Source organism: Choloepus didactylus, chromosome 2, assembly GCF_015220235.1.
Source record: "Choloepus didactylus isolate mChoDid1 chromosome 2, mChoDid1.pri, whole genome shotgun sequence".
Taxonomy (NCBI): domain Eukaryota; kingdom Metazoa; phylum Chordata; class Mammalia; order Pilosa; family Megalonychidae; genus Choloepus; species Choloepus didactylus.
The window spans coordinates 54,577,686-54,597,857 of record NC_051308.1 but is presented as its reverse complement, the minus strand read 5'-3'; the positions used below and the strand labels follow the sequence as shown (position 1 = coordinate 54,597,857).

The 20,172-nt window shown below is 45.0% G+C and overlaps 1 protein-coding gene across 1 annotated transcript; it reads right to left on the bottom strand.

Annotated features, from left to right (window-relative positions):
* Nucleotides 1-8,054: 8,054 nt before the first annotated feature.
* On the bottom strand, nt 8,055-19,523 carry CTSE (cathepsin E). Its single transcript, XM_037811933.1, has 7 exons — nt 19,334-19,523; nt 18,322-18,440; nt 13,510-13,709; nt 12,255-12,377; nt 11,027-11,168; nt 10,842-10,940; nt 8,055-8,758 (listed from the first exon to the last, which is right to left on the bottom strand). Exons 1-7 carry the CDS (start codon nt 19,449-19,451, stop codon nt 8,594-8,596), a joined length of 966 nt encoding a protein of 321 aa, XP_037667861.1. The 5' UTR covers nt 19,452-19,523; the 3' UTR covers nt 8,055-8,593.
* Between the last annotated feature and the right edge of the window lie 649 nt (nt 19,524-20,172).

The following is a 20,172-nucleotide window of genomic DNA, read 5'->3' as shown; positions in this document are numbered from 1 at the left end:
GGCCACTTCCCTCTGAGTTTTCCTCCTTTCCCTCTCATGCACAGACTCGGGAAAGTTGCAAAAGAGGCTGGGCTGGGGTGACCTCAGCTGTGTGGGTGTAGGGGGTGGGGTGGGATGAAAAAGCTAAGCTTCACAGCTCACTGGATTTTGGGCCCATGAGAAATTTAGCTGACCAGAGACTCTGTCCTGAGGGGATGCAGGGTGGGAGGCTTGAGGGTGGGAGAAGGGGACTTCACAGCTCTGTCTGGGTGGCTCACAGGGCCTACAGGGTAACATGTCGGGTTTGTGGGCACCGAGAAGAGCCTCAGCTAGTTTTAGGAACTTCTGCCCCTACTGCTGGAAGCCACCCAGTAAACGGGCCCTTCTGTTTGTTGAATTGTTAGACACACAAGAGATTCAGTAACCACCCCCCCCCCCCCGCCCAACCCCAGCCTGGTAGGGAGAGCTTCTAGTCCTCTCACCTTGTGCTCACTGTACACACACATGCACCTTCTCTGCACCCCTCCCCTTCTTTCACACACACGCACACACATCCCTACTCCAGACATGTGAGATGGGAGGCAAGTTCTGACATCTCCCCAGCCCTCTCAGATGAGCATGTGTGACCCAACCTGAATTACTTAGACTACAGCAATTTAAAATGTTATTACCATGGGGCTACATTTGGTATCTCTTTGAGTTGCCTGGAACCATACCTTGGGTAATTATGGTTGGATGATAAAAGAGAAACAAAGTGAGTTTAGACATGCCCAAGTTAACTGGGTCATTGGATCCCAAGGGATCCCCTTCAGGCCTGTAATCCATTTGGTGCACCCCTACACTCCCATATTGCTTCCAAAAGAGGGGATTCTGCCTCCTTGGTGTCCCATTCCTTTGTTTAATAATCCTCACTGTGAGAAATTCTTCCTTGGGTCCCATTTGAGTCTTTAATGCTGCTTCATTGCTATGTCATATCTAACAAAGTCCACTAGACCAGCTGCTCCTCAGGGGCAGAGCTGGGTCCTTCAGCTCCACACTCAGCCTCGTGTAGGGCCAAGGACAGGCCCATTGTAAGGGGTTTTTGGTTGAAAAGAGCTCCAGTTGAAGCTCCTTTCCTTGTTTCAATTAGAAAAAATGCCCAGAGGGAGGGTACAATGATTCCCACGAGGTGTAATATTGGAGAGTATACACTGAAGTTGGAAAAATTCCAGAGCATATTTACCCAAAATGCTCTCAGTTGGTTACTTGGGCAAGGGGGTAGCATGTTCACTCTCAGGGCAACCACTGATTTATAACTGCTGATTTGTTCTTAAGTTGTCGTCCTTTAGAATTTTTTCTCTTTCTTTTACTCTTTTTCTGAGACCAGGTTTTAAAGGAACATGTGCATGCATGTGTGCATGTGTGTGTGTGTGTGTGTGTGTGTGAGAGAGAGAGAGAGAGAGAGAGAGGGAGAGGGAGAGGGAGAGGGAGAGGGAGAGAGGTAGACAGACAGATGGACAGAGACTACCTGTAGAGACTCAGAGGGACATTAGAGTGTCTGAGAGGACAGGTAAAAGTAGCCATGGAGCCTGCTGCTGCTGAGAGAGCTTTTCGGTAGGGGAAGTGAACCGTCCTTGGCGAGTCATTGCAGCCTCTGAACACGGGACTGAAACCCATTCTTTTGGGGAGGTTTGCAGAACTATTCCTAATACCTTTGGGAGCCCAGTCACTGACCACCCTTGGGCTCTAGTCCCACTTCCTCTGTCCACGTGGATCAGAAGTCAGCAACTTCCCATCTCTTCCTCTGACACATGCTCCAGTGGAGAATGGCGGCCAACCTCTGCCCTGCAGAGGAGGCCCTGACTCTGCATTCCTTGAGTTTCCTTTCTTCCCTCCCACATTCATTCATTCAATAATCTGAATATGTCAGACCCTTGGGGAGGACATACGAATGGATATCTGCAGTTTATGAGTGGAAGGAAGATATGGCACAAATAATGATTTAAGAAACACAACTAGAGGATTGTGGGGATTTTGAGGAAGAATTCACTAATCCTAGTTAGGGGGCAACACAGAGGGCTTTATGGAAAGTAGGGGTTGAATTGGCACTTCCAGCATGCACAGGATCTGAACACATGCAGCTGCATGGAAAGTGGAGGAGAGAGTCGGGTTCAGTGTAAGGATGGGCAGACGAGATGCTGAACCTCCTTGTGGTAGAAGACGCTCGCCCAGAATAGGACCCAATTTGCTGCTGTGCATTCCACAGCACTGAGTTTTCAATCGACTTTTTCCAGACTCTATCCAACACCCCTTCAGTATAATCTTAACAATTGCTGAAAAGGGTCCACTTTGGGGAACACAGTCCTCCCATGAACAGGACAGATGGAATCCTGGGAGAAAACGTGTGCAAGCGAGAAAATGGGACTAGTAAGTGATTCTGGCGTGGAACAGGCGTAAGCAGAAGACAAGGTCAAGCTGAGGCAGGTCCTAGAGAGCCCTGAAAGTTGAGGGAGCCTGGATTTCATTTGGTCCACTGTGGGGAGCTGCTGGGAGGCTCCGAGCAAGGAATGACATGTTTAGAGTCGAGTTTCAGACATATTAATCAGTCAGGCTCTGTGCGTTGATGAAGAGGAGTATCACGTGGGATGTTCTTGAAACACTCCTGATGAAGGGCGATGATAAACTAAACTAGGGGGCTGGGGACGAGGGACTGGGTCGAAGAAGCATTTTCTGATAGAACTGACAGGGCTGTTGGGAAGATCAAATAGCTGCCTTATTCAAGAATTCAGCAGAGCTTATGGAAGACTGCGGTGCAACGGGCACTGAGCTGTGTATTCAGTGGAGAGCAAGACAGCGTCCTCACTCTCACTCCTGGCACCTGTGGCTCCTAATAAACATAAATTAACCTGAAGGTGCAGAGTGGGTGGGGTGGGAAGGAATGTGAGGCAGCCACGGTAATGAAACGAAGCTTTCCTGACTGAGAGGACAGTGAAGCCTTGAGCCGAGATCACAAACACCGTGAGAATTGGAAGGGCAAACCCGGGCTTTGGTTTTGTCCGAACGGAGGCTGAGGTAGCAGCGGGACGTGTCCGTGACATCCATTATGTTCCACGAGGCGAGAACTCTGCCTGCCTTGTTCACAATTCTGTCCCCGGGCCACAGCCACATAGCCCAGCACATGCTTGGTGCATGGCCGTGACCTTCCCCCCACCTCCGAGCCCCAGCCACTTATTTCCCACAATTCTGGTGTTGGCTTGTGCCTTTTCCGTGGTCTCAAATCCATATGCCTCATCATCATAGGCACCTGCAGGCAGGGAGCCCACTGAAAAGAAGAGTATTGTGCCTGCCGCCTTTGGCTGGTTGGATCCACAAAGGCCCTGACTTCCCCAGCAGCTTCCTGGAGAGGCCAGTCACACAAATCAGCAGTGTGGGGAAAGACACTGACCAAAAAGAAAGGAGAAAACAAGGCCAGCAGAAAGAGGTTCAACCTGCCCCACCCCCCACCCTGCCTCCTCGCCCTGGCATTGGACCATTCTGAGATGCAGTCAGTCCATTTGGCCCCGCTGGAGATGTCTCAGGGACTAAGCAACCAGCTGTGTTAGTTGCAAATCTGTGGCCAGCTGGAAATATGCCTTTACTTTGTTTCTCTTTCTCATTTCCTTTTCTCTTCTTCTTGCTTCCTTTGAATTTGAACTCCCCAATGAAATGTTCAATATAAGCATTTAATGCAGGCATTTAAAAAAATTTCTCCTTGGGGAACATGACCAAGATAAATATTTGTCCATAAATATTTGTTGGACAAATGAATGAATTGTAGGATCAGAGCTCAGGTAAGATAGTGCCAGGCTAGAAACAAGATTTAGAAATTTTAAAAATATCATAGATTTATGAATTGTCTTTTTAGAAATTTCTTCATGGGGGTTGTCTCCATAGAGTACACCTGGATAGCTGGGCCATGTCTCCATAGGTGTGAGAGGAGAAGGGTGTAGAGAGGGGAGAAATAGAGATAGAACGAGAGGAGCATTCACAGTTAAGAAGCAGGCGAAAAGAGAAGATCCAAACTGGGGATCTAGTGAACTATTGTTCATTAGAGCCTTCTTCAACCTTCTGGGCACAGCTAGGGCACATTTCCCAGCCCCTTACACATAAATGTGGCCAATGATTAAAATGGTAGACAAGACAAGGTTCCTGTCCTCATGGAGCTTAAGTTGAATTGCTGTAGTGGAAACGTCCTGCTGCTACCCTAGCCTCTTTCAAGCCTGGCCCATCAAAACCTATTGCAGAACATGCCTGCTCTCTTTTCCTGTTTGTAGGATGGATGGAATGACTCGGAGGTCCAATGGGATGTTGGAATGATAAGACAGAAGGAGCCCGGGCCTTTGAATCATGAGACTCTTCAATTGGACTCTTCATGAATAAGAAATAAACTTTATTTTATTAGACCACTATGATTTGGATACTCATCTGTTACAGAAGTTTGTGTTACCTTAAGTAAAAGCCTGGCGAGTGTTGAGATGACAAGAGGCAGATGTCAAAGCTGAGGGGTGGGAGCCTATTATGGTCATGAGCTCCCCAGCCAGTCACTGAGGAGAGCTCTCCGTCTCTACTTAGAGAAGGGATCAGATTTCACAGTCCTGAGGGTGCTGTCCCCCATGTGCACGACAGCCTTGTCATCTCAGCCTCCATCCCACAGGAAGATGCTCACCCCAGTTAGAGTTCTTCGGTTGGGAGCCATAGAAACAGGAGGCAGCGATGAACAAAGAGGTCTCTGGAAGGACAGAAACCAGGGATCTCAGTAGAGGGGGCTGGAAGCCCATCTCTCCCTTGGGGGCTCCCCTCAACATTCAGATTCCTGGGACAGAGAGTCTGATGGGTATGGCTCAAAGCCCATGTCCTCCCCTGTAATGGTGGTGGTGATGGGATCCCATGACCGTCAGCCCACAGGGATCATGCCGAACATGACAGGGACACTCCCTCAAAGGAAGTGATGCCAACAGACAAAAATAGCCTGTTCCCTGAAATGCTTTTAGCATATAGGAGCAGAGAAGAAGGATTTCTTTGGACCCTTCTGAGGATCAGCAACCACTGATCCTTTAGCAGCAAAGGCATTTTTCTTTAAAAAGAGTAAATATTTTTGCTGGGGTGGTGGTGGTGGTGGAAGGGACTGACTAGACTGTGCCTGTGTTCTCTGGGCCTAAGATACCCTGAACTGACAAGCACCTGGGCTGGGGGATAAATTAGAGGCAGTGGATTTGGAGCCAGGAGACATGGATTCTACCTCCTCCTCTATCTTTAACAGTTTGGTTCATTGTGTTTTGCTTCCATGTCCCCATCTGTACAATGGGGTAATAAAAGTTGCTCTGCCTAATTCATCAATTTGTTTGTGAGGGGGAGAAAAATAAAGACAAAAAATTGAAAGCACCTGAAAGGACTTTAAGAAGCCAAAAATCAAATGTAGGAACAATTGGTCAGCAAAACATCACTTAACTACAATTCTCAGGTGCTGCGACGCTTGGTCACAACTCTTGTCCAATCCCTGGGAGTTTTGTGACCCAGTTGCAGACATGGGACAAGGACCTGGGTTTTAGGGGTGACACCACTGATGCGAAGGTCACCAAGAGCCAAGGTCAGTCTTGGAAAACCCAAAGCAACCAATAGGAGTGGTGTGGGTTTTCACCATGAGTGGGAGTTGAGCCTACACCAACTGAAAGCATCACTTCTGCCTAAAGGGACCAAGAGTGCTCAGAGCAGAACCCCGGTTAGGACACCACGGATGGAGAGTGCTTTCACTTCCCACAGGTGTGGCTTAACGTTGCTCTCCCACTCCAGGCCTCCAACACCCAGGTTACTGGAGGTGTGGTCACCAGACCCCAGAGCCTCCCAGGGAAGGCCTGCAGGGATGCTATTAACAATTGGCTCCTACATGGCCACTGAAGTGCTTTCTTTTAGAGGAAAGCCTTTTTATTCTGGGTACTTCTGCCTTTTGTGAGATTTGCCTCTGCTGAGTGAAGGGCTGGTCCCTCAGTGAATACAGGCATATAACTAGTGAAGTGTTTATGCCCATGCATTATGTAGTTGAATCCTCACTGTAACCGCATGAGGTAGTTACTGCTATTGTCTCCATTTTACAGATGAGGAAACTGAGGCACAGAGGTCCCATAGCTAGTGAGAGGTGGTGCCGGGACTCAAGCCTAGGCCTGTCTGACTCCAGGTGGCTAGAGTAGAACGGTTCCTAACCACTCTCTGTATTGTTTTAATAGTTTATTCTGACCAGTCTGTTCTAAATTAACTCTGAAAGAAATGATAATAAAAGTAAAAAAAAAAAAAGTGTGTGTATGTGTGTAGCCATGATTGACTTTGACCATGATTCTCAAAGGGGAAGGGAAGCTAATGTTGTGAGCCAAGTGTTTCCGCCCAAGTAAGCTCATTGACTCTTCCCAACAGCTCTGTGAGGTGGGCGTCTCAGAGACACAAAGACCCAAGGTCACCGAGTCAATGAGTGATGGAGCACGAGCTCTAATCCAGGTTGTCTGACTTTATGCCTCGTGTGTTTTTGCTACCCCTGCCGCGGAAAGGGCCTGTCCCACTTACCTTGCAGCTCTTAGAGGACCGTGGCTTAGTGCTTGGCACAACGTAGACATGTATTGTGTTGAGTTGAATTAAACCCCAATGTACCTAATGTTCATTAAGAAAGAATTAGTGGAATAAACGGACCCCATGCAAATGTTAGAAGGAATGAGCTGTTTGTACCGATCTGGAATGTATTGTAAAATGTGAAAAGCAGTTTAGAGAAGAGTATGTGTAATGTGTAGCATGATTCCCTTTTTTTTTTTTTTGTAGAAAGAAAAAGTTTTCCTAACCCATAGCCATCTCAGTCTGTTTATATATGTGAAAAAATTAAAAAGTCTGTATAAAATGGCTTCAAATTGATAACAGTGCCTCTCTCTGATGGTTAGGACCAGGAAGGATTTTCACATATTTTATAATAGGAAAAAAATCAAGCATACTTCCATTTTGACAAAATTCAAAGAGAAAAGAAGGAAAAAGAGAAAAATAAGATGCTTCTGGTGCAAGAGATAGCACCAGAAGGAGGCAGCGCCTCGGCCAGGACCCTCCACACAGCCCCTCAGGAAGGGCTCTGAGTTCCCAAAGGGTTCAGAGTCTCTCTTATGAAGTAATTTTCATTAATGACAGACATATGGGCGCACTGAAAGGACAAAGGATTCCTTGGGGAAATGACTGGTGCCATCTATGGGGCTGGAAATATTCAAGATGGGTGGGAGTATCTTGTTGTACTGGCGTTAATTCAGAAGTCCACAGGCGCTAACTTGAAGGGGCATTCGATGGCTAAAGATGGGGTGATCTGAGCATAAAAACTGCAGTAGATTCAAATGCATCAAATATATTTAAAATCTATTGGAGTTTGCTGTAGCACTAACTCATTTTTCTGAAAACTGGTAAATAAAAGGAAAAAACAAAACAAGTAATTTATCTTGCCTTTCCTATATGAACTGTAGCTCATGGTGAGCAAATAGTTGGTGAGGGAAGGGAATCTTTAGAGAAGGATTTCAGCCAATAAATGTAGAAGGGATGATAGATTTAGAGAAATCATTGTTTTGCAACCCCTAATGATATCATGGATCTAAAAAATGATCATCAATGGTCACTAAAGCTATCTGGTAATATGCCAAAGGGATGATGGATAAGGGTGACAACTCTGAAACTGACTCATCAATCTTAACACTACAAATCGGCACCCGTGTTATTTGCCCCCAGTGGGATGCAATAGGAAGTACCCAGCACCATCTGTGAAGTATCCTTGCTACAGAATCAGGCCTCCAGATCTATCTACCATTTTATAGGAATTATGGGGCTCAGAGAACCACGTGAAATGACACATCTAGATTTCAACCAGCAAAATTCAGAATGTGGTAAACTCTAGAGATTAAAGAGACTTAAGAGACATTTCAAATAAGTGCAGTTTATGGATCTTGTTTGGATACTGATTTGAACAAGCCAGCTGTGAAAACAACCAAACATTTATGAGACATTAGGAAACGTTTGTTGACAGCATACTTTTTTTCCTTTTCTTTTCTTTCTTTCTTTTTTTTTTTTTTTTGTTGACTGCCTATTGAAGGATATCAGAAATATTTATGGATAAAATGATGTGATGTTTGGAATTTGCTTTAATATAATCAAGTGCATGCAGGGCTGGGCAGAGGAATGAGTGACTGTGCAGCTAACACAGGCCTGACGTGTTGATGGGCTGTTAAATCTGGGTGGAGTACACAGGGACCTACTGTACTATAATCTTTGCTCGTGTTTTGGAGATTTCTATAATAAAAGTTAGCAAAAATCAATTTAAAAAAATATGGGCACACAACTTAATTCTTCTATCATGATGATGGTGGAGGTGGTGTGTATGTGTGAATGTGTGCAAATGTGAGTATATGAACGTGTGTGAGTGGTGAGTGTGTATGTGTGTTCTCATGCTCTGTTTGGTCCTAATTGAAATTACAGCTCTGGAACAAGTGCAGTCAGTCAAAAATGACTTTTTGACAGATTTGAAGAATGCCCCCACCTAACAGGCCCAGCTGGATTTCCCGTCAGGCAGGCCCGGACACAAGGCCCCTTCTTAGGGGACTGCTGGGGCCAGTCCCACACGGTTATTCCCACGGTCAAAGACTGAGTAAAACTGTCTAATGAAGACATCTCCCAGGATCCAGAGGGGCCCGGCTGGAGGCTGTATGTCAAGACCTTGAAAGCCACTGCTGCAGAACTGCATTCCATCCACTAAATCCTGGGGATGGAAAGAACTATGTAAGTGACACGCAGAAGAAGAAGGAAGTAGCACTGCCGAGAGGCTGTCCTTTGTGGTAGTGGATAGTGGCACCGAATGACCCAGGACAGCTATTTTACAATTTTGGCTGATTGGTTATTCTCCCTGCTTCGTACACTCACACCCTAGTTTACTCAATATAGTGTTTATTTGCACCAGTTCATACACATGGGCCTGGGCTTCTAAGTTCTCCATATGTTAAACACTCGCCTCCCCCATTTTACAATTGAGAAGGCCAAAGCCTTGCTGCATGACTGAAAGCCCAAAGGATGTGGTGCTAGAAGACAAATAACTTGGTTTAAATCCTGGTTTCATTAGTTTCTAATGATGCTCAACTTAATTTTTTTTTTCACTATTATTGATCACAAATTTATTTTAAAGTCATAAAAAGCCAGTAAGAGAACAGACTGAGTCAGCTGGTCAGGCTGGACAAACACTTGATTATACCCATGTTTCCATGGGAAGTGGACAGCAGCACAGAGTTTACACAAGGAGAGCAACACTTTTCCTTTCCACTTTCCGGGCAAAATTTTTGTTAGATAAGGCAAAGGATGGCAGCTATGAATGGCGGTTTGAACCATGCAAGTACAACAAATAATAGGGTAACAGGTGTGCAACAAACATCTGGGTGCTGAACCTTGGGCTAAGAAAAGCAGAGAGAAAATTCACAGAAGGTGGTGGCTAAAAGGCAATTCAACCCAGAATTTTAAAAAATTATGCAAGAAATAAGCCTTTAAAAAATGTCTTCCTGATACATTTTACTCACGGCAGCACAGTCCAAAGATAATTTCATCTTTTCTGTAATTTTTTAGTCAACTTAATTTTCTTAAGGAGAGAAACTGCTCTAAAGTGGCTACTGCCTGCTATTTTCCCGTTGATGTTCTGGGAAGACTCATTTGAGTGGCCCCTTTTATGTAGAAGTCTAGTAGGCATCGGCTGTTGTGTGAGAAGAATGTAATCCCTCCCCACTTCTTTTTGGCCTGGCAAAGCTGTGGGATCTACCAGGCAGATGTGATCATTTCAACATCCATTTGAAATTTGAGGTTGCTGATGAGAGTGGAAAGCAGAGGGCTTAAGGTGCCTTCTTGGGAGGAAGAGGATAAAAGTTCAAAAGCATCTTTGGTGGCTTGGGGTGGCTCTGATTGAGATTTGTCTAAGAAAGGACATTGGCACCAAAGGGGATGGGGAAGGCATAGGAGCAAGCAGGGACTCATCTAGCATGAAGGTGGTGAAGTGGGGACAGGGGCATAGACTGATGGACCTGGCTCTGTCTACATGTCTAGCTATTTCTGGTATGGCGCTTACAGTGGCAGCTCTAGAATTCCTATGTTGGAGGAGCTCAGGGGACTTACCATGAAGCTGTGTTTTAAAGCAAGATATTTGTTTTTACTTGGCTTGTCTGTTTACATTTGGGGTGGCTTTGGGAAGGGGTTGATGGTTAAAGGTGTGATGGGTGGGCCTAAAGCCCTCAGTCTACCTTACATCTTTGTGTCTATTCTGGTGTAGTCACTTTGATGCCATGGGTGACTTGGGACAAGCGTGTTGCCAAAGAACTGCAGTATTGAATATCTGGGCCAACTGTGGTGTGAAGTGACCACAGTTTTCCAAGTTCCCAGGAGCTACCTTTGTACCTTGCCCTCCCGACTGGTGAATTGCCTGCAACAGAGGATATTTTCTTGTTTGGAGAGGAATGTTAACTTGAATGTAGAAGAGATGTAACCTTATTCTGTACCTCCACACAGCTCATATCTTGAACCATTTACTTATCTCTCTTGAGTCTCAATATCCTAATCGATAAAATGGGATAGTAACATCATGGGGATTAAACCGTGTCAGTTGAAAAGCCCTACATGGCCATGTCAGAACACCTTATTAAGTGGTTTGCCCAAGCTTCATCGCTGCTTCATGACAGAAAAGGAAATTAGAGAGAACCAGTCCGGTGGCCTGAGAACAGGGGGCTTGGGGCAAGACCAGCAAGGAAAGGGGAAGTGGCAGGCATGTGGGGAAGACCCAGTGACTTGCAGAATAAGGAAACAGCTCCTACCAGCAGGGTGTAGGCAGGTGGACCAAGGGTGTAAGGGACTCCATTGATGATGAAGGTGACATCTGGCATGACATTGAGGTTGGCACACTCCACAGCATACTAAAACACAACACAGAGGATCTGTTCAGAGGCTTCCCATCTGCCAGGGGAGGGCCTGCCTCTCCCCACCCCAGGCAGGCACTCACCTCTCCATCCGTGGGCTCTGCCCCAATGACCTCTTGCAGCTGTTTGATCTTGTCAGAGGGGCCAGTGATGAGGGAGGTCCCCGTGTCCACAATAGCTTGGCAGCCCTCGGAGCAGAACATCACGGCGCCTCCCACCTGGATTCTGGGAGCAAACGGGGCTTTGTCAGTCCACCCACAAGCCTCCCCTGGCTTCCAGGAGGCCCTCACTCTCTGCACGGCTCCTGAAGCATGTTCATGGTTTCCATTTGGTCTCTCCCACTAGATGAATGCTTTTCAAAATTTTTTGACTGACACGCATAATAAGAAATAAATACATATACTTCTTGACCCAGTACATGCACACACACACACACACACGAAACAAAAATTTCATGAACCTGTGCTCGACCTTAATATGTGAAGTAAACTCTGATATTTTCCATTTTATTCCATTTCATTTAAAAATGCAAGTTGTGATCCTCTGAAATGATGTTATGATCCATAAGTGGGTAAATCCTTACATTTTGCAAAGCCCTAGGGAGACACTGAGCAATGGGGCTTTTTTTTTTTTTTAATTACTTTGTATCCCTAGTGCCTGACACATGCTTGGCATCTGGCAGGACCTTATTCTTGCTGTATTAGCTTGAATCACGTGTCTTTGAGTTCCTGCATTGTCTAGTACAGTGGTAGGTATGAGACAGACATCTAGTCCCACTTCTGCAATTGCTCCAGGTCCAGACTTTTTCCATGCATCAAAGTCCAGTTTCTATGCCACCCCCTCCATGAAGCCCTTCTGGAGTTCTTCAGATACAAGTTGTCTTGCCACATCCTGCTGGGCAGTTTTATGGCACCTCACTTGGAGCACTGATCACCCTCCACCTTAAGATGAGAGTGATTTGTGTGCATGGCTCATCTGTACTAGCTTCATGGGGAAAAAGTCTGCCCAGTTCAGCTTTGCATTCCACATGTTACTCAGCCACTTGGTGTGCACTTCCTGTGGAACTGAAGGCACACCACATGGGCAAGGAAGGAAGCTCAGAGCTGGTACCATATGCCTGCCTCCCTGGTTACTGATGCATCTTCCTGCACCTTTGCTCAGGACCTCCACACCCTAACCTTCTGCAGAGAACTCCCGAATACTCTCCCAGTGACCAGCAGTTTTGTTCAGGCCAATTTAGTTAATCCAATCTGAGTTGTGCCCGTCAGGAGGTATTCCTCCATATAGTAACCACCTGCAGAGGGTACTCACTCGTCCAGAGCAATCTGCCAGTAGCCTTGTTTGGTGACAGGGACCCAATTCAGGCTGCCAGAGAAGTAGGAGTGGTCATAGCCTCCAAAAATCAGCTCACTCCCTGAGCCTCCTTCTGGGTCACTATATGGAAAGAAGGGCAGGTGGTCAAGGAGGAGCCACTGGAAAACTCCAGGGGAGAGCTACAGCTGGGACCCTTTGCTTCTTGGCCTGGCCATTCACACCAAGTGCCTAGAAAGGCAGAAACAGCAGCCTGGGCTTTGGGACCAGGGCTTCCACCCACAGCAGGATGACTGATCTGGTCCTTTGGGGCATAAGGGTAGAAACAGCTCTGCTCACTGATTCGTGAATGTCTTCCAGCTTCCTGGATAAAAGGGCTAGTGAGATAGGAAATGGGGACAATAGGGCAGAAGGCACACAGAATCCACACCAGGAACATCCTGAGGTAGTGGACACAGGGTGACTTGAAGCCCCCAAAAGACACCTTGTCCCAAAGTAGCTTCCTCATTCTGGCTGCGCTGGTGCCTGGAGTTTCCATATGATTCAGACCTTTATGTTAAGGTAGAGAGGTTAACTTGAGGTAAATGACTTAGTAGAGCCTGAATATTTATTAATTTTTGCTGGTATTGATTTTTGGGATTATGTCCTGGCACCTAGCAGGTCCTGGGGGTAATAGGACATAAAATGGATTCACTTTCAAGAGGAAAGTGATCAGAAAAATAGGCAGAGAGTAAAGGGAAGGGAACTGGGGATCTCTGGGAATTTTTGGAAAGCGGTTTTGCAAAGGAAGGTGAAAGGAACTAACAATTGTTAATAACCTTTGTGTAAGACACTGAGAAAGGTAGGGGGTGGGTGGATGGGGTGGTCCTTCGAGGGCCCAGGCAAGAGTGCCCAGAGGTAGGTGAATCTCAGGGGCCTGCCCAACGAGACACGCATACCATGGTGCCCGCACACCGTAGGGACTTGATACATGTTTATTGACTGAATAAACAAATATCCAATCCCAGACAGTCCTTAAATTAACCCAGTGTTTTACAGTTTGCAAAGTGCTTTTCACAACAACTCTATGAGGCAAGCCCTATTTCCTGAATATTCAGAGAGATTAAGTTTTTTGCCCTAGATCACACAGCTAGTAAGTCAAGCAAGAGATCCAACCTTGGTCTTTTGACGCCTAAGTCCAGCGCTCTGTCAGTGCACCCTGCTGTCTCCTGATGCTAATTACTGACCTTAGCCCGGCAGGCTTGACGGGTCTTACTTGCTCATGTAGACAGAAAACATCGGAAGAGCCACCAGGTCCTGGGCCATCATGTTGTCGAACACTGGGGTCACGCCTCCAGCGGCCAAGGAGGGGTATCCCAGGCCCAGAATTCCATCAAACTCTGCGTCCACAAAGGTCTGGCCCGGCTCCTTGACACTCTCTCCGAACTGCTGGCCGACCACAGTCAGTCCTTCCACCTGATGGGAGAAAGCCCACCGGAGAATTGCATGGGGAGATCTCTGGGAAAGGGTCTAGGATCCCTGGATTTTCCCTCTTGCCTGAAGTTAATTTGCCCCCTTCCCAATTTCCCTTGATTAAATGAGCACAAAGATTTTTACCATATTCCCATCCTTTTTTTTTTAAATGTAAACTTTTTAAAACTGAAGTAGAACACACATACAGAAACCACAAGTGTACAGTTCAATGGATTTTCACCAACTGTACACACCTATGCAACAGGCTCCCAAATAAAAAAACAGGACATTAAGTATATCCAGAAGCCCCTCCAAGTACTCTTCCCATCATTGCACCCCTCTTCAAGGATAATCGGTCTCCTGACTTCAAACAGCATATTTTAATTTTGTCTATTTTTGAATTTTATTTTAAACGAAATCATACACAATGAACTCTTGTATCTGGCTTTTGCAATCAACATTAATGCTTATTGTATGCTGTTGTAATTGCACATTCTCATTGGTATTCTGTAATCTGACTATATCACCATTTATTAATCTGTTCTACTATTGACGATAGTTTGTTCCTTGTATTTAACTACTACTAGTAGCTTGGCTTGTCCATGTCTTTTGGTGAATACATGTACACATTCTGTTGGATATATACCTAGGAGTGAAATTGCCAGATCATAGATATGCAAATTATTTAGCCTGAGTAGATACTGCCAAACAGTTTTTTAAAGTGATTGTACCAATTGATACTCTCATACCAATATTTTGAGAGTTCTAGGTGTTCCATATCCTCAACAAAACTTGGTATTACCTATTTTTCTATTTTAGTCACTCTAGTGGATATGCAGTGAGGCATTGTGGTTTTAATTTATGTTTCCTTATGACTAATGAAACTGAATGTCTGGATATTCTTTTTTGTGAAGTGGGTTGTTTGAATTTTCTTTTCTGTTTGTAGGAGTTGTCTATATATTCTAAAATCAAGTCCTTTTTGGATATATGTATTGCAAATATCTTTTCCCAGACTGTGGCTGGTGTTTTTACTCTCTTAAGTGTGTTTTTTTGATGAATGGATCTGAATTTTAATGTAGTCAAATTTTCAGAAATTTTTGCCTACCTAAGGTCATGCTGATACTTTCCAATGTTTTCTTCTAAAAGCTATATTGTCTCACCTTTCACATTTAGATCTATAAGCTATCTGAAGTTTGATAATGTATGATGTAGAGGTCAAGATTCATTGTTTCCTGTATGGCTATCCAATTAACCCAGCAACATTTAATAAATATTCCATCGTTTCCTCCACTGCACTGCAGTATCATATTCAACAGAAATTAGGTGACTGTATGGGCAGTTTCAAATTTTCTATTCTGTCCCATATGTCTGCTTATCCTTCTGCTCATACCACACTTTCTAAATTACTATAGCTTTATAATAAATCTGGGTATTTGGCAGTGTTTTTTGCCATCAGATTGCCTTGATTATTCTTGGTACAGTGTATATCCATATAAAGTTTAGAATCAGCTTGTCAATTTCTAAAAAACTGCCCTTGTTTTGATTGGGGAGTAACATTGGATCCATAGATCAATTAGGAGAACTTTGACTTTTTTGTAATACTGAGACTTCCATAAGCATGGGTTACTTTTTAATTTATGTACGTCTTCTTTCATTTTACTTAGTAATGGTTTGCAGTTTTTAGAGTAGAGTTCTTGCATTTTTTTGGTTAAATTTACTTCTAAGTATTTGGTGTTTTGATGCTCTTATAAATAGTGTCATTAATATTTTTTTCCATTTGTTTTTCCTGCTATATAGAAATTCAAATGATTTTTGTTTACTGACCTAGTAGCCAGAAACTTTGTTAAATTCACTCATTAATCCCAAATAGTCTGTCTGTAGGTATTTTTGGATTTTCTACACATAGAATCTTGTCATATGTGAGTAATGACAATGTTATTTCTTCCTTTCCAATACTAATGTCTCTAATTTATTTTTTCATGCCTTGTTGTGCTGGCTAGGATCTTCATTACAATGCTAAATAGAAGTGGGAAGACTGAGCTTTCTTTTATAATTCTTGATCTCAGGAGGAAATCTCTCAACAATTCACCATTAAGTGCTTTGGGCTTCTTTGTAGATGTTCTTTATCAGATTAAGAAAATTACTTTCTATTCCTAGTTTGCTAAGAACTTTCTTTTAAGCCATAAGTAGATGTTGAATATTATTATCAATAGAGATGACCATATGATCTTCCCCTTTTATTCTCTTAGGTAGTGAATTCCTGGAAAAAAAAAACTGGGCTGTGGTGTGTTATTCTTTTATATATCACATTATTTTATTTGCTAATATTTTGTTTAGGATTTTTGTGTCTATGTTCACATGAGAGAGAATGGTCTGTAATTTTCCTTTCTTACAATGTCCTTGTCTGGTTTTGTTATTAAAGTTATGCTGACCTCATAAAATGAGCTGTGAAGTGTACCTTCTTTAACAATTATCTGGAGGAATTTGTATTAAATTGTATTATTGCTTCTTTAACTGTTTAGAAGAATTCACCAGTGAGGCTATTTAGGCCTGGAGTTTTCTTTGTGGAAAGGTTTTTTAATAACAGAGTCAATATTTAAAATGGTTACTGGAGTATTCATATTTTCTATTTTTTTCTGTGTCAGTTTCAGTTTGCTGTATTTCACAAGGCCTTTGTCAATTTCTTTTAAATTGTCAAATTTATCAACATAAACCTGTTCTTAATATTCTCTTACTATCATTTAAATGTCTTTAGGGTCTCTAGTAATGACCTCTTTTTTATTTCTTAGATTAAGTTGCATTTTCTCTTTTTTTCTTGATCAGTCTTGTTAGCAGTTTACCAATTACACAATTAATCTTTATGAAGAGTTAACTTCACAACTACACAATTAATCTTTGTGAAGAGTTACCTCTCAGCTTTGTTGATTTTCTTTATTGTGTGACTTTTCTGTTTATTGATTTCCTGTTCTTTTCATTATTTCCTTCCTTCTACTTTCTTTGGGTTTGGTTTGCTATTGTTTGCTTGTGGTTTGCCTATTTTCTTTTTGTTCCTTTGCTGCTAGAAATAGAAGTTCATATGATAGATTTTCAATGTTTTAAATATATGCATTGCAGGCTATGATTGTCCCTTTAAAGACTGCATTAGCTGCATCCCACAAATTTTAGTATGTCATACCTTCATTATTTTTATCTTTATCATTTGTCTTTATCATTTATCTTTATCAGTAAGGGTTTGATAAGAGAACAGAACTGTTAGGAGCTATACATAAAAAGGAATATATTTTAAGTATTTGACTACACATAAGTATGGATGCAAGTTAAACAGAGTATGTGAGGTTGTTGTTTCTGTTCTGGTGTTGCAGGCTAAAGTCCACAGTTTTGGCAGTCAAAAAGGGAAGATAGATGTCAAATGGGAGAAGGAAGGGCAAATTGGAACCTGTGAGGTTGAAGGTAGATTGGGACCAATATGGTCTCTCACTGTTTCCAAGCCTCCAGCCTCAATGAAGGGATGTTCTGCAGCAGAAGCTGACTCTGTTTGCCCCAGAGCTAAACATGCACCTGGCTCAAGAGTCACAAAAACTGAAGGAAGAGCCAGCTGAAGCTGGAGGAGCTGTGGGCTTGGCTGCTGTTTCATACCAACTAGGTGAGCCAGCAGATAAGCACAGGCTAAAGGCTCATGTTGCCCTTTCCATGCCAATTTCAGTCCCTTTCATGATTCCCAGAGGTAATTACAATGATCTGTTTATAATGCAGACTTCTAAATAGTTATTTGTACTTTTACAGAAAACATAGTATATTTTTAAGTAGATGGTGTTTTTCTGCTCCTTGCTTCTTTTTTTTTCACTCAATAATAAGTCCCACTCCCACCCACCTTGAAGGGATGTTGATGAAGTCTGGGCCCTGCTCTGGAGCACCCCAGAACTAGAACGGTGCCCACCAGGAGGGGGCCAATCTCTATTTCCCCAAAGGCCTAGGCATATTTATGCCACTGATCAGAAACATGGTTAAGAGACCCAGGCAGGAGCAGGGCTCTCCTGGTTCTTTATCCCCTCATTTGTCTAGTTCCTGCAGTTCTGGGACCCACAGCCCTTCAGTGAGCAGTGAGCAGGAGTTAAAAGAGCCTGCTCACAGGCTCAGCACTAAGTTCAGTGCTAACCTTGGGCCTTTGCTTTAGCACCTGAGATTCTGCCTTGTCTCTGTTGTTCATACCTTGGCCCCTTATTCCAGTGACTGTGCTCCCACTTTGACCTCTGGCTTGGACTTCTCTGTCCTTCCGGGTGGAGGCCTGGTCTTGTCTCCTCAGTGCTCTGGGGATCCAGCTGTGAACCTTGCCTCCTGGATTTCTGCATGGTGCATGGATTCCCTGCAGGGATCCCCCTGAGCTGCCTTTCTGGGACTCTGGATACTGATAAGACTGACAGGCTGCTGCCATCTCAGGCTGGGATTGCTGCCCCCGTCTGACCATGCTGTCCTCTTTCCCTGGAAGCTAGTCCTGCCTGTTCTGTTTCCACCTCTTCTTGAGGCAGGTCTGAAACTGCTCCCCTCAGACCCCTGAAGTATGGACTGACTCCCAGTTTTCTGGGCCAGAGAGGAAAAATGAAGGACGTGCACTTACAGAAACTTGGTCGCTTCCGATGATTCCGGACAAACTCCCGGTCCCGTACTGAATGGCGAAAGATTGTCCCACCTCGCTGTACGTGCTGGACTGGGAAGGCCGGAACCTGGGATGTGTCTCTGGAAAGCAAGAGTGCTGCTCTTGCCCAGGCTTTCAGCTCACTGCTTCCAGCCTGGCCCTGATGCCTGCCAGCCCCAGGCATCAACTCCCACCAATGAGCGGAACCTCTAGCAAGGCTTGCCCTATAGGGCTCCCATTGTCTCCTCTAGCCACACGGGGGACCAAATACCTGTCCATGGGCACACGTGATTGCCACATGACCTCATCAGGCACACCAAGATAAGTGCCATTTATCAGGTGCCAGGAGCAGCCTCCTCCAGGTATGGGTCAGAGCCTGACCTTCCAAAGAAACTCAGGGACAAACAATTGCTACCACTGAAAATTAGTACCAACTCCTTGCCCTCTGTACCAACAGCCATGGGAGTTCCTGACACATTTTGTCTCTGGAACTTGTCCCGCGTAGACTAAGACATTTTTCCTTAGCTCTTCCTTTTCCAGTCCTCATCAAGGCCCCTGAGTTTCCTCTGGCCACATGGACACCCGAATGCCACTGGGGAGCTGTGTGTCCCTGCCCCACTAGCCTCACCTCTGGTGCACTGGGAGGTGGGCTACCAAGTCTCCTAAGGCAGGTGAGCAGTCTGCCCAGAAAAAGCCATTTGAATGGAAACTTCCCCCACATTCTTTCAGGTGTTCCAAGGGGACTGAGTCATCATGTATGCCAGGATTTCTATTTTCAGTGACTGAGTTTCCCCCAGTTACTTCTGATAAGTATATAAATTGCTGGCTTGGACAGCAACCAAATTTTAGCTCTGTCCTTGGCCCAGTCTTGTTTTCTCTGTGGGCAGTTCCAGGGCAGACTCAAAGATAGAAGGGAGAAGCTGGTGTGGCCAGGCCCTGCCCCCCCAGGCCCTGTCCCCAGCCATTCCCCAGCAGGGCTCATGGCCCCACTTACCGCAGGCCGGGCTGGTGCAGTACACAGAGGGAACCCAGAGGTTGGAGGAGCCAGTGTCAAAGATGACGGTGAAGTTCTGTGGTGGGGAGCCAATGGAGACAGTGCCAAAGTATTCCATCTACAGGGAGGGAGAGAAGAAAGCAGGGGTGTGGGTGGAGGGGTGGGAAGGGGCAAGAGCACTTACCAGGGGCTGAGGGAGAACCCCATGGGGGCCAGATCCTGGGGTATCACAGGCCAGAGCTTACAGAGCCTGGGAAGTAGGGAGCCTGGGAAATCAAAGGTAAAAGAGCAGAGAAGGGCCAATGGGAGGGCATCAAATCATGTCCCAGGCTACTTCTGCTTTTACTTACATTTTCCTGATTCTTATTATACCATTGTGAGAAATGTGAGCAATTGTGAGCAAAGAAGGCAGTAACCCCTCCTTTTTACAGATTAGGGAACTGGGGCCAGGGGAGTAATTTACCTAACAACACACAGCTGTGTAATGTGCCCACTTGAAAGCAGAAGCAGTTTGGGATGTTTGGCCTTCTCATCCCTGACCACATTTAGGGCAAGGTCCAGTCAGCCTAGTCCCAGCAGAGCCCACAGGAACCCAGGGATCCATCCCTATGGATCATCCATGCAATGAAATCCAGAATAGCCTTTGGTACTGCTGATGGGACCCTGGCCACACCCAGACCCCTCTCCCTGCCCCTCCCAGCCCCTGCCCCAGAGTTCCTCACATCCAAGTAGTTGATGAGGGGCTCATTGGCACTCTGGTCCATTGTGCAGGATTCGGCGAACTGCATCTTGTCCAAATTCTGGGATTTCCAGAACTTAGAGAGCTGACCCTGCGCCCG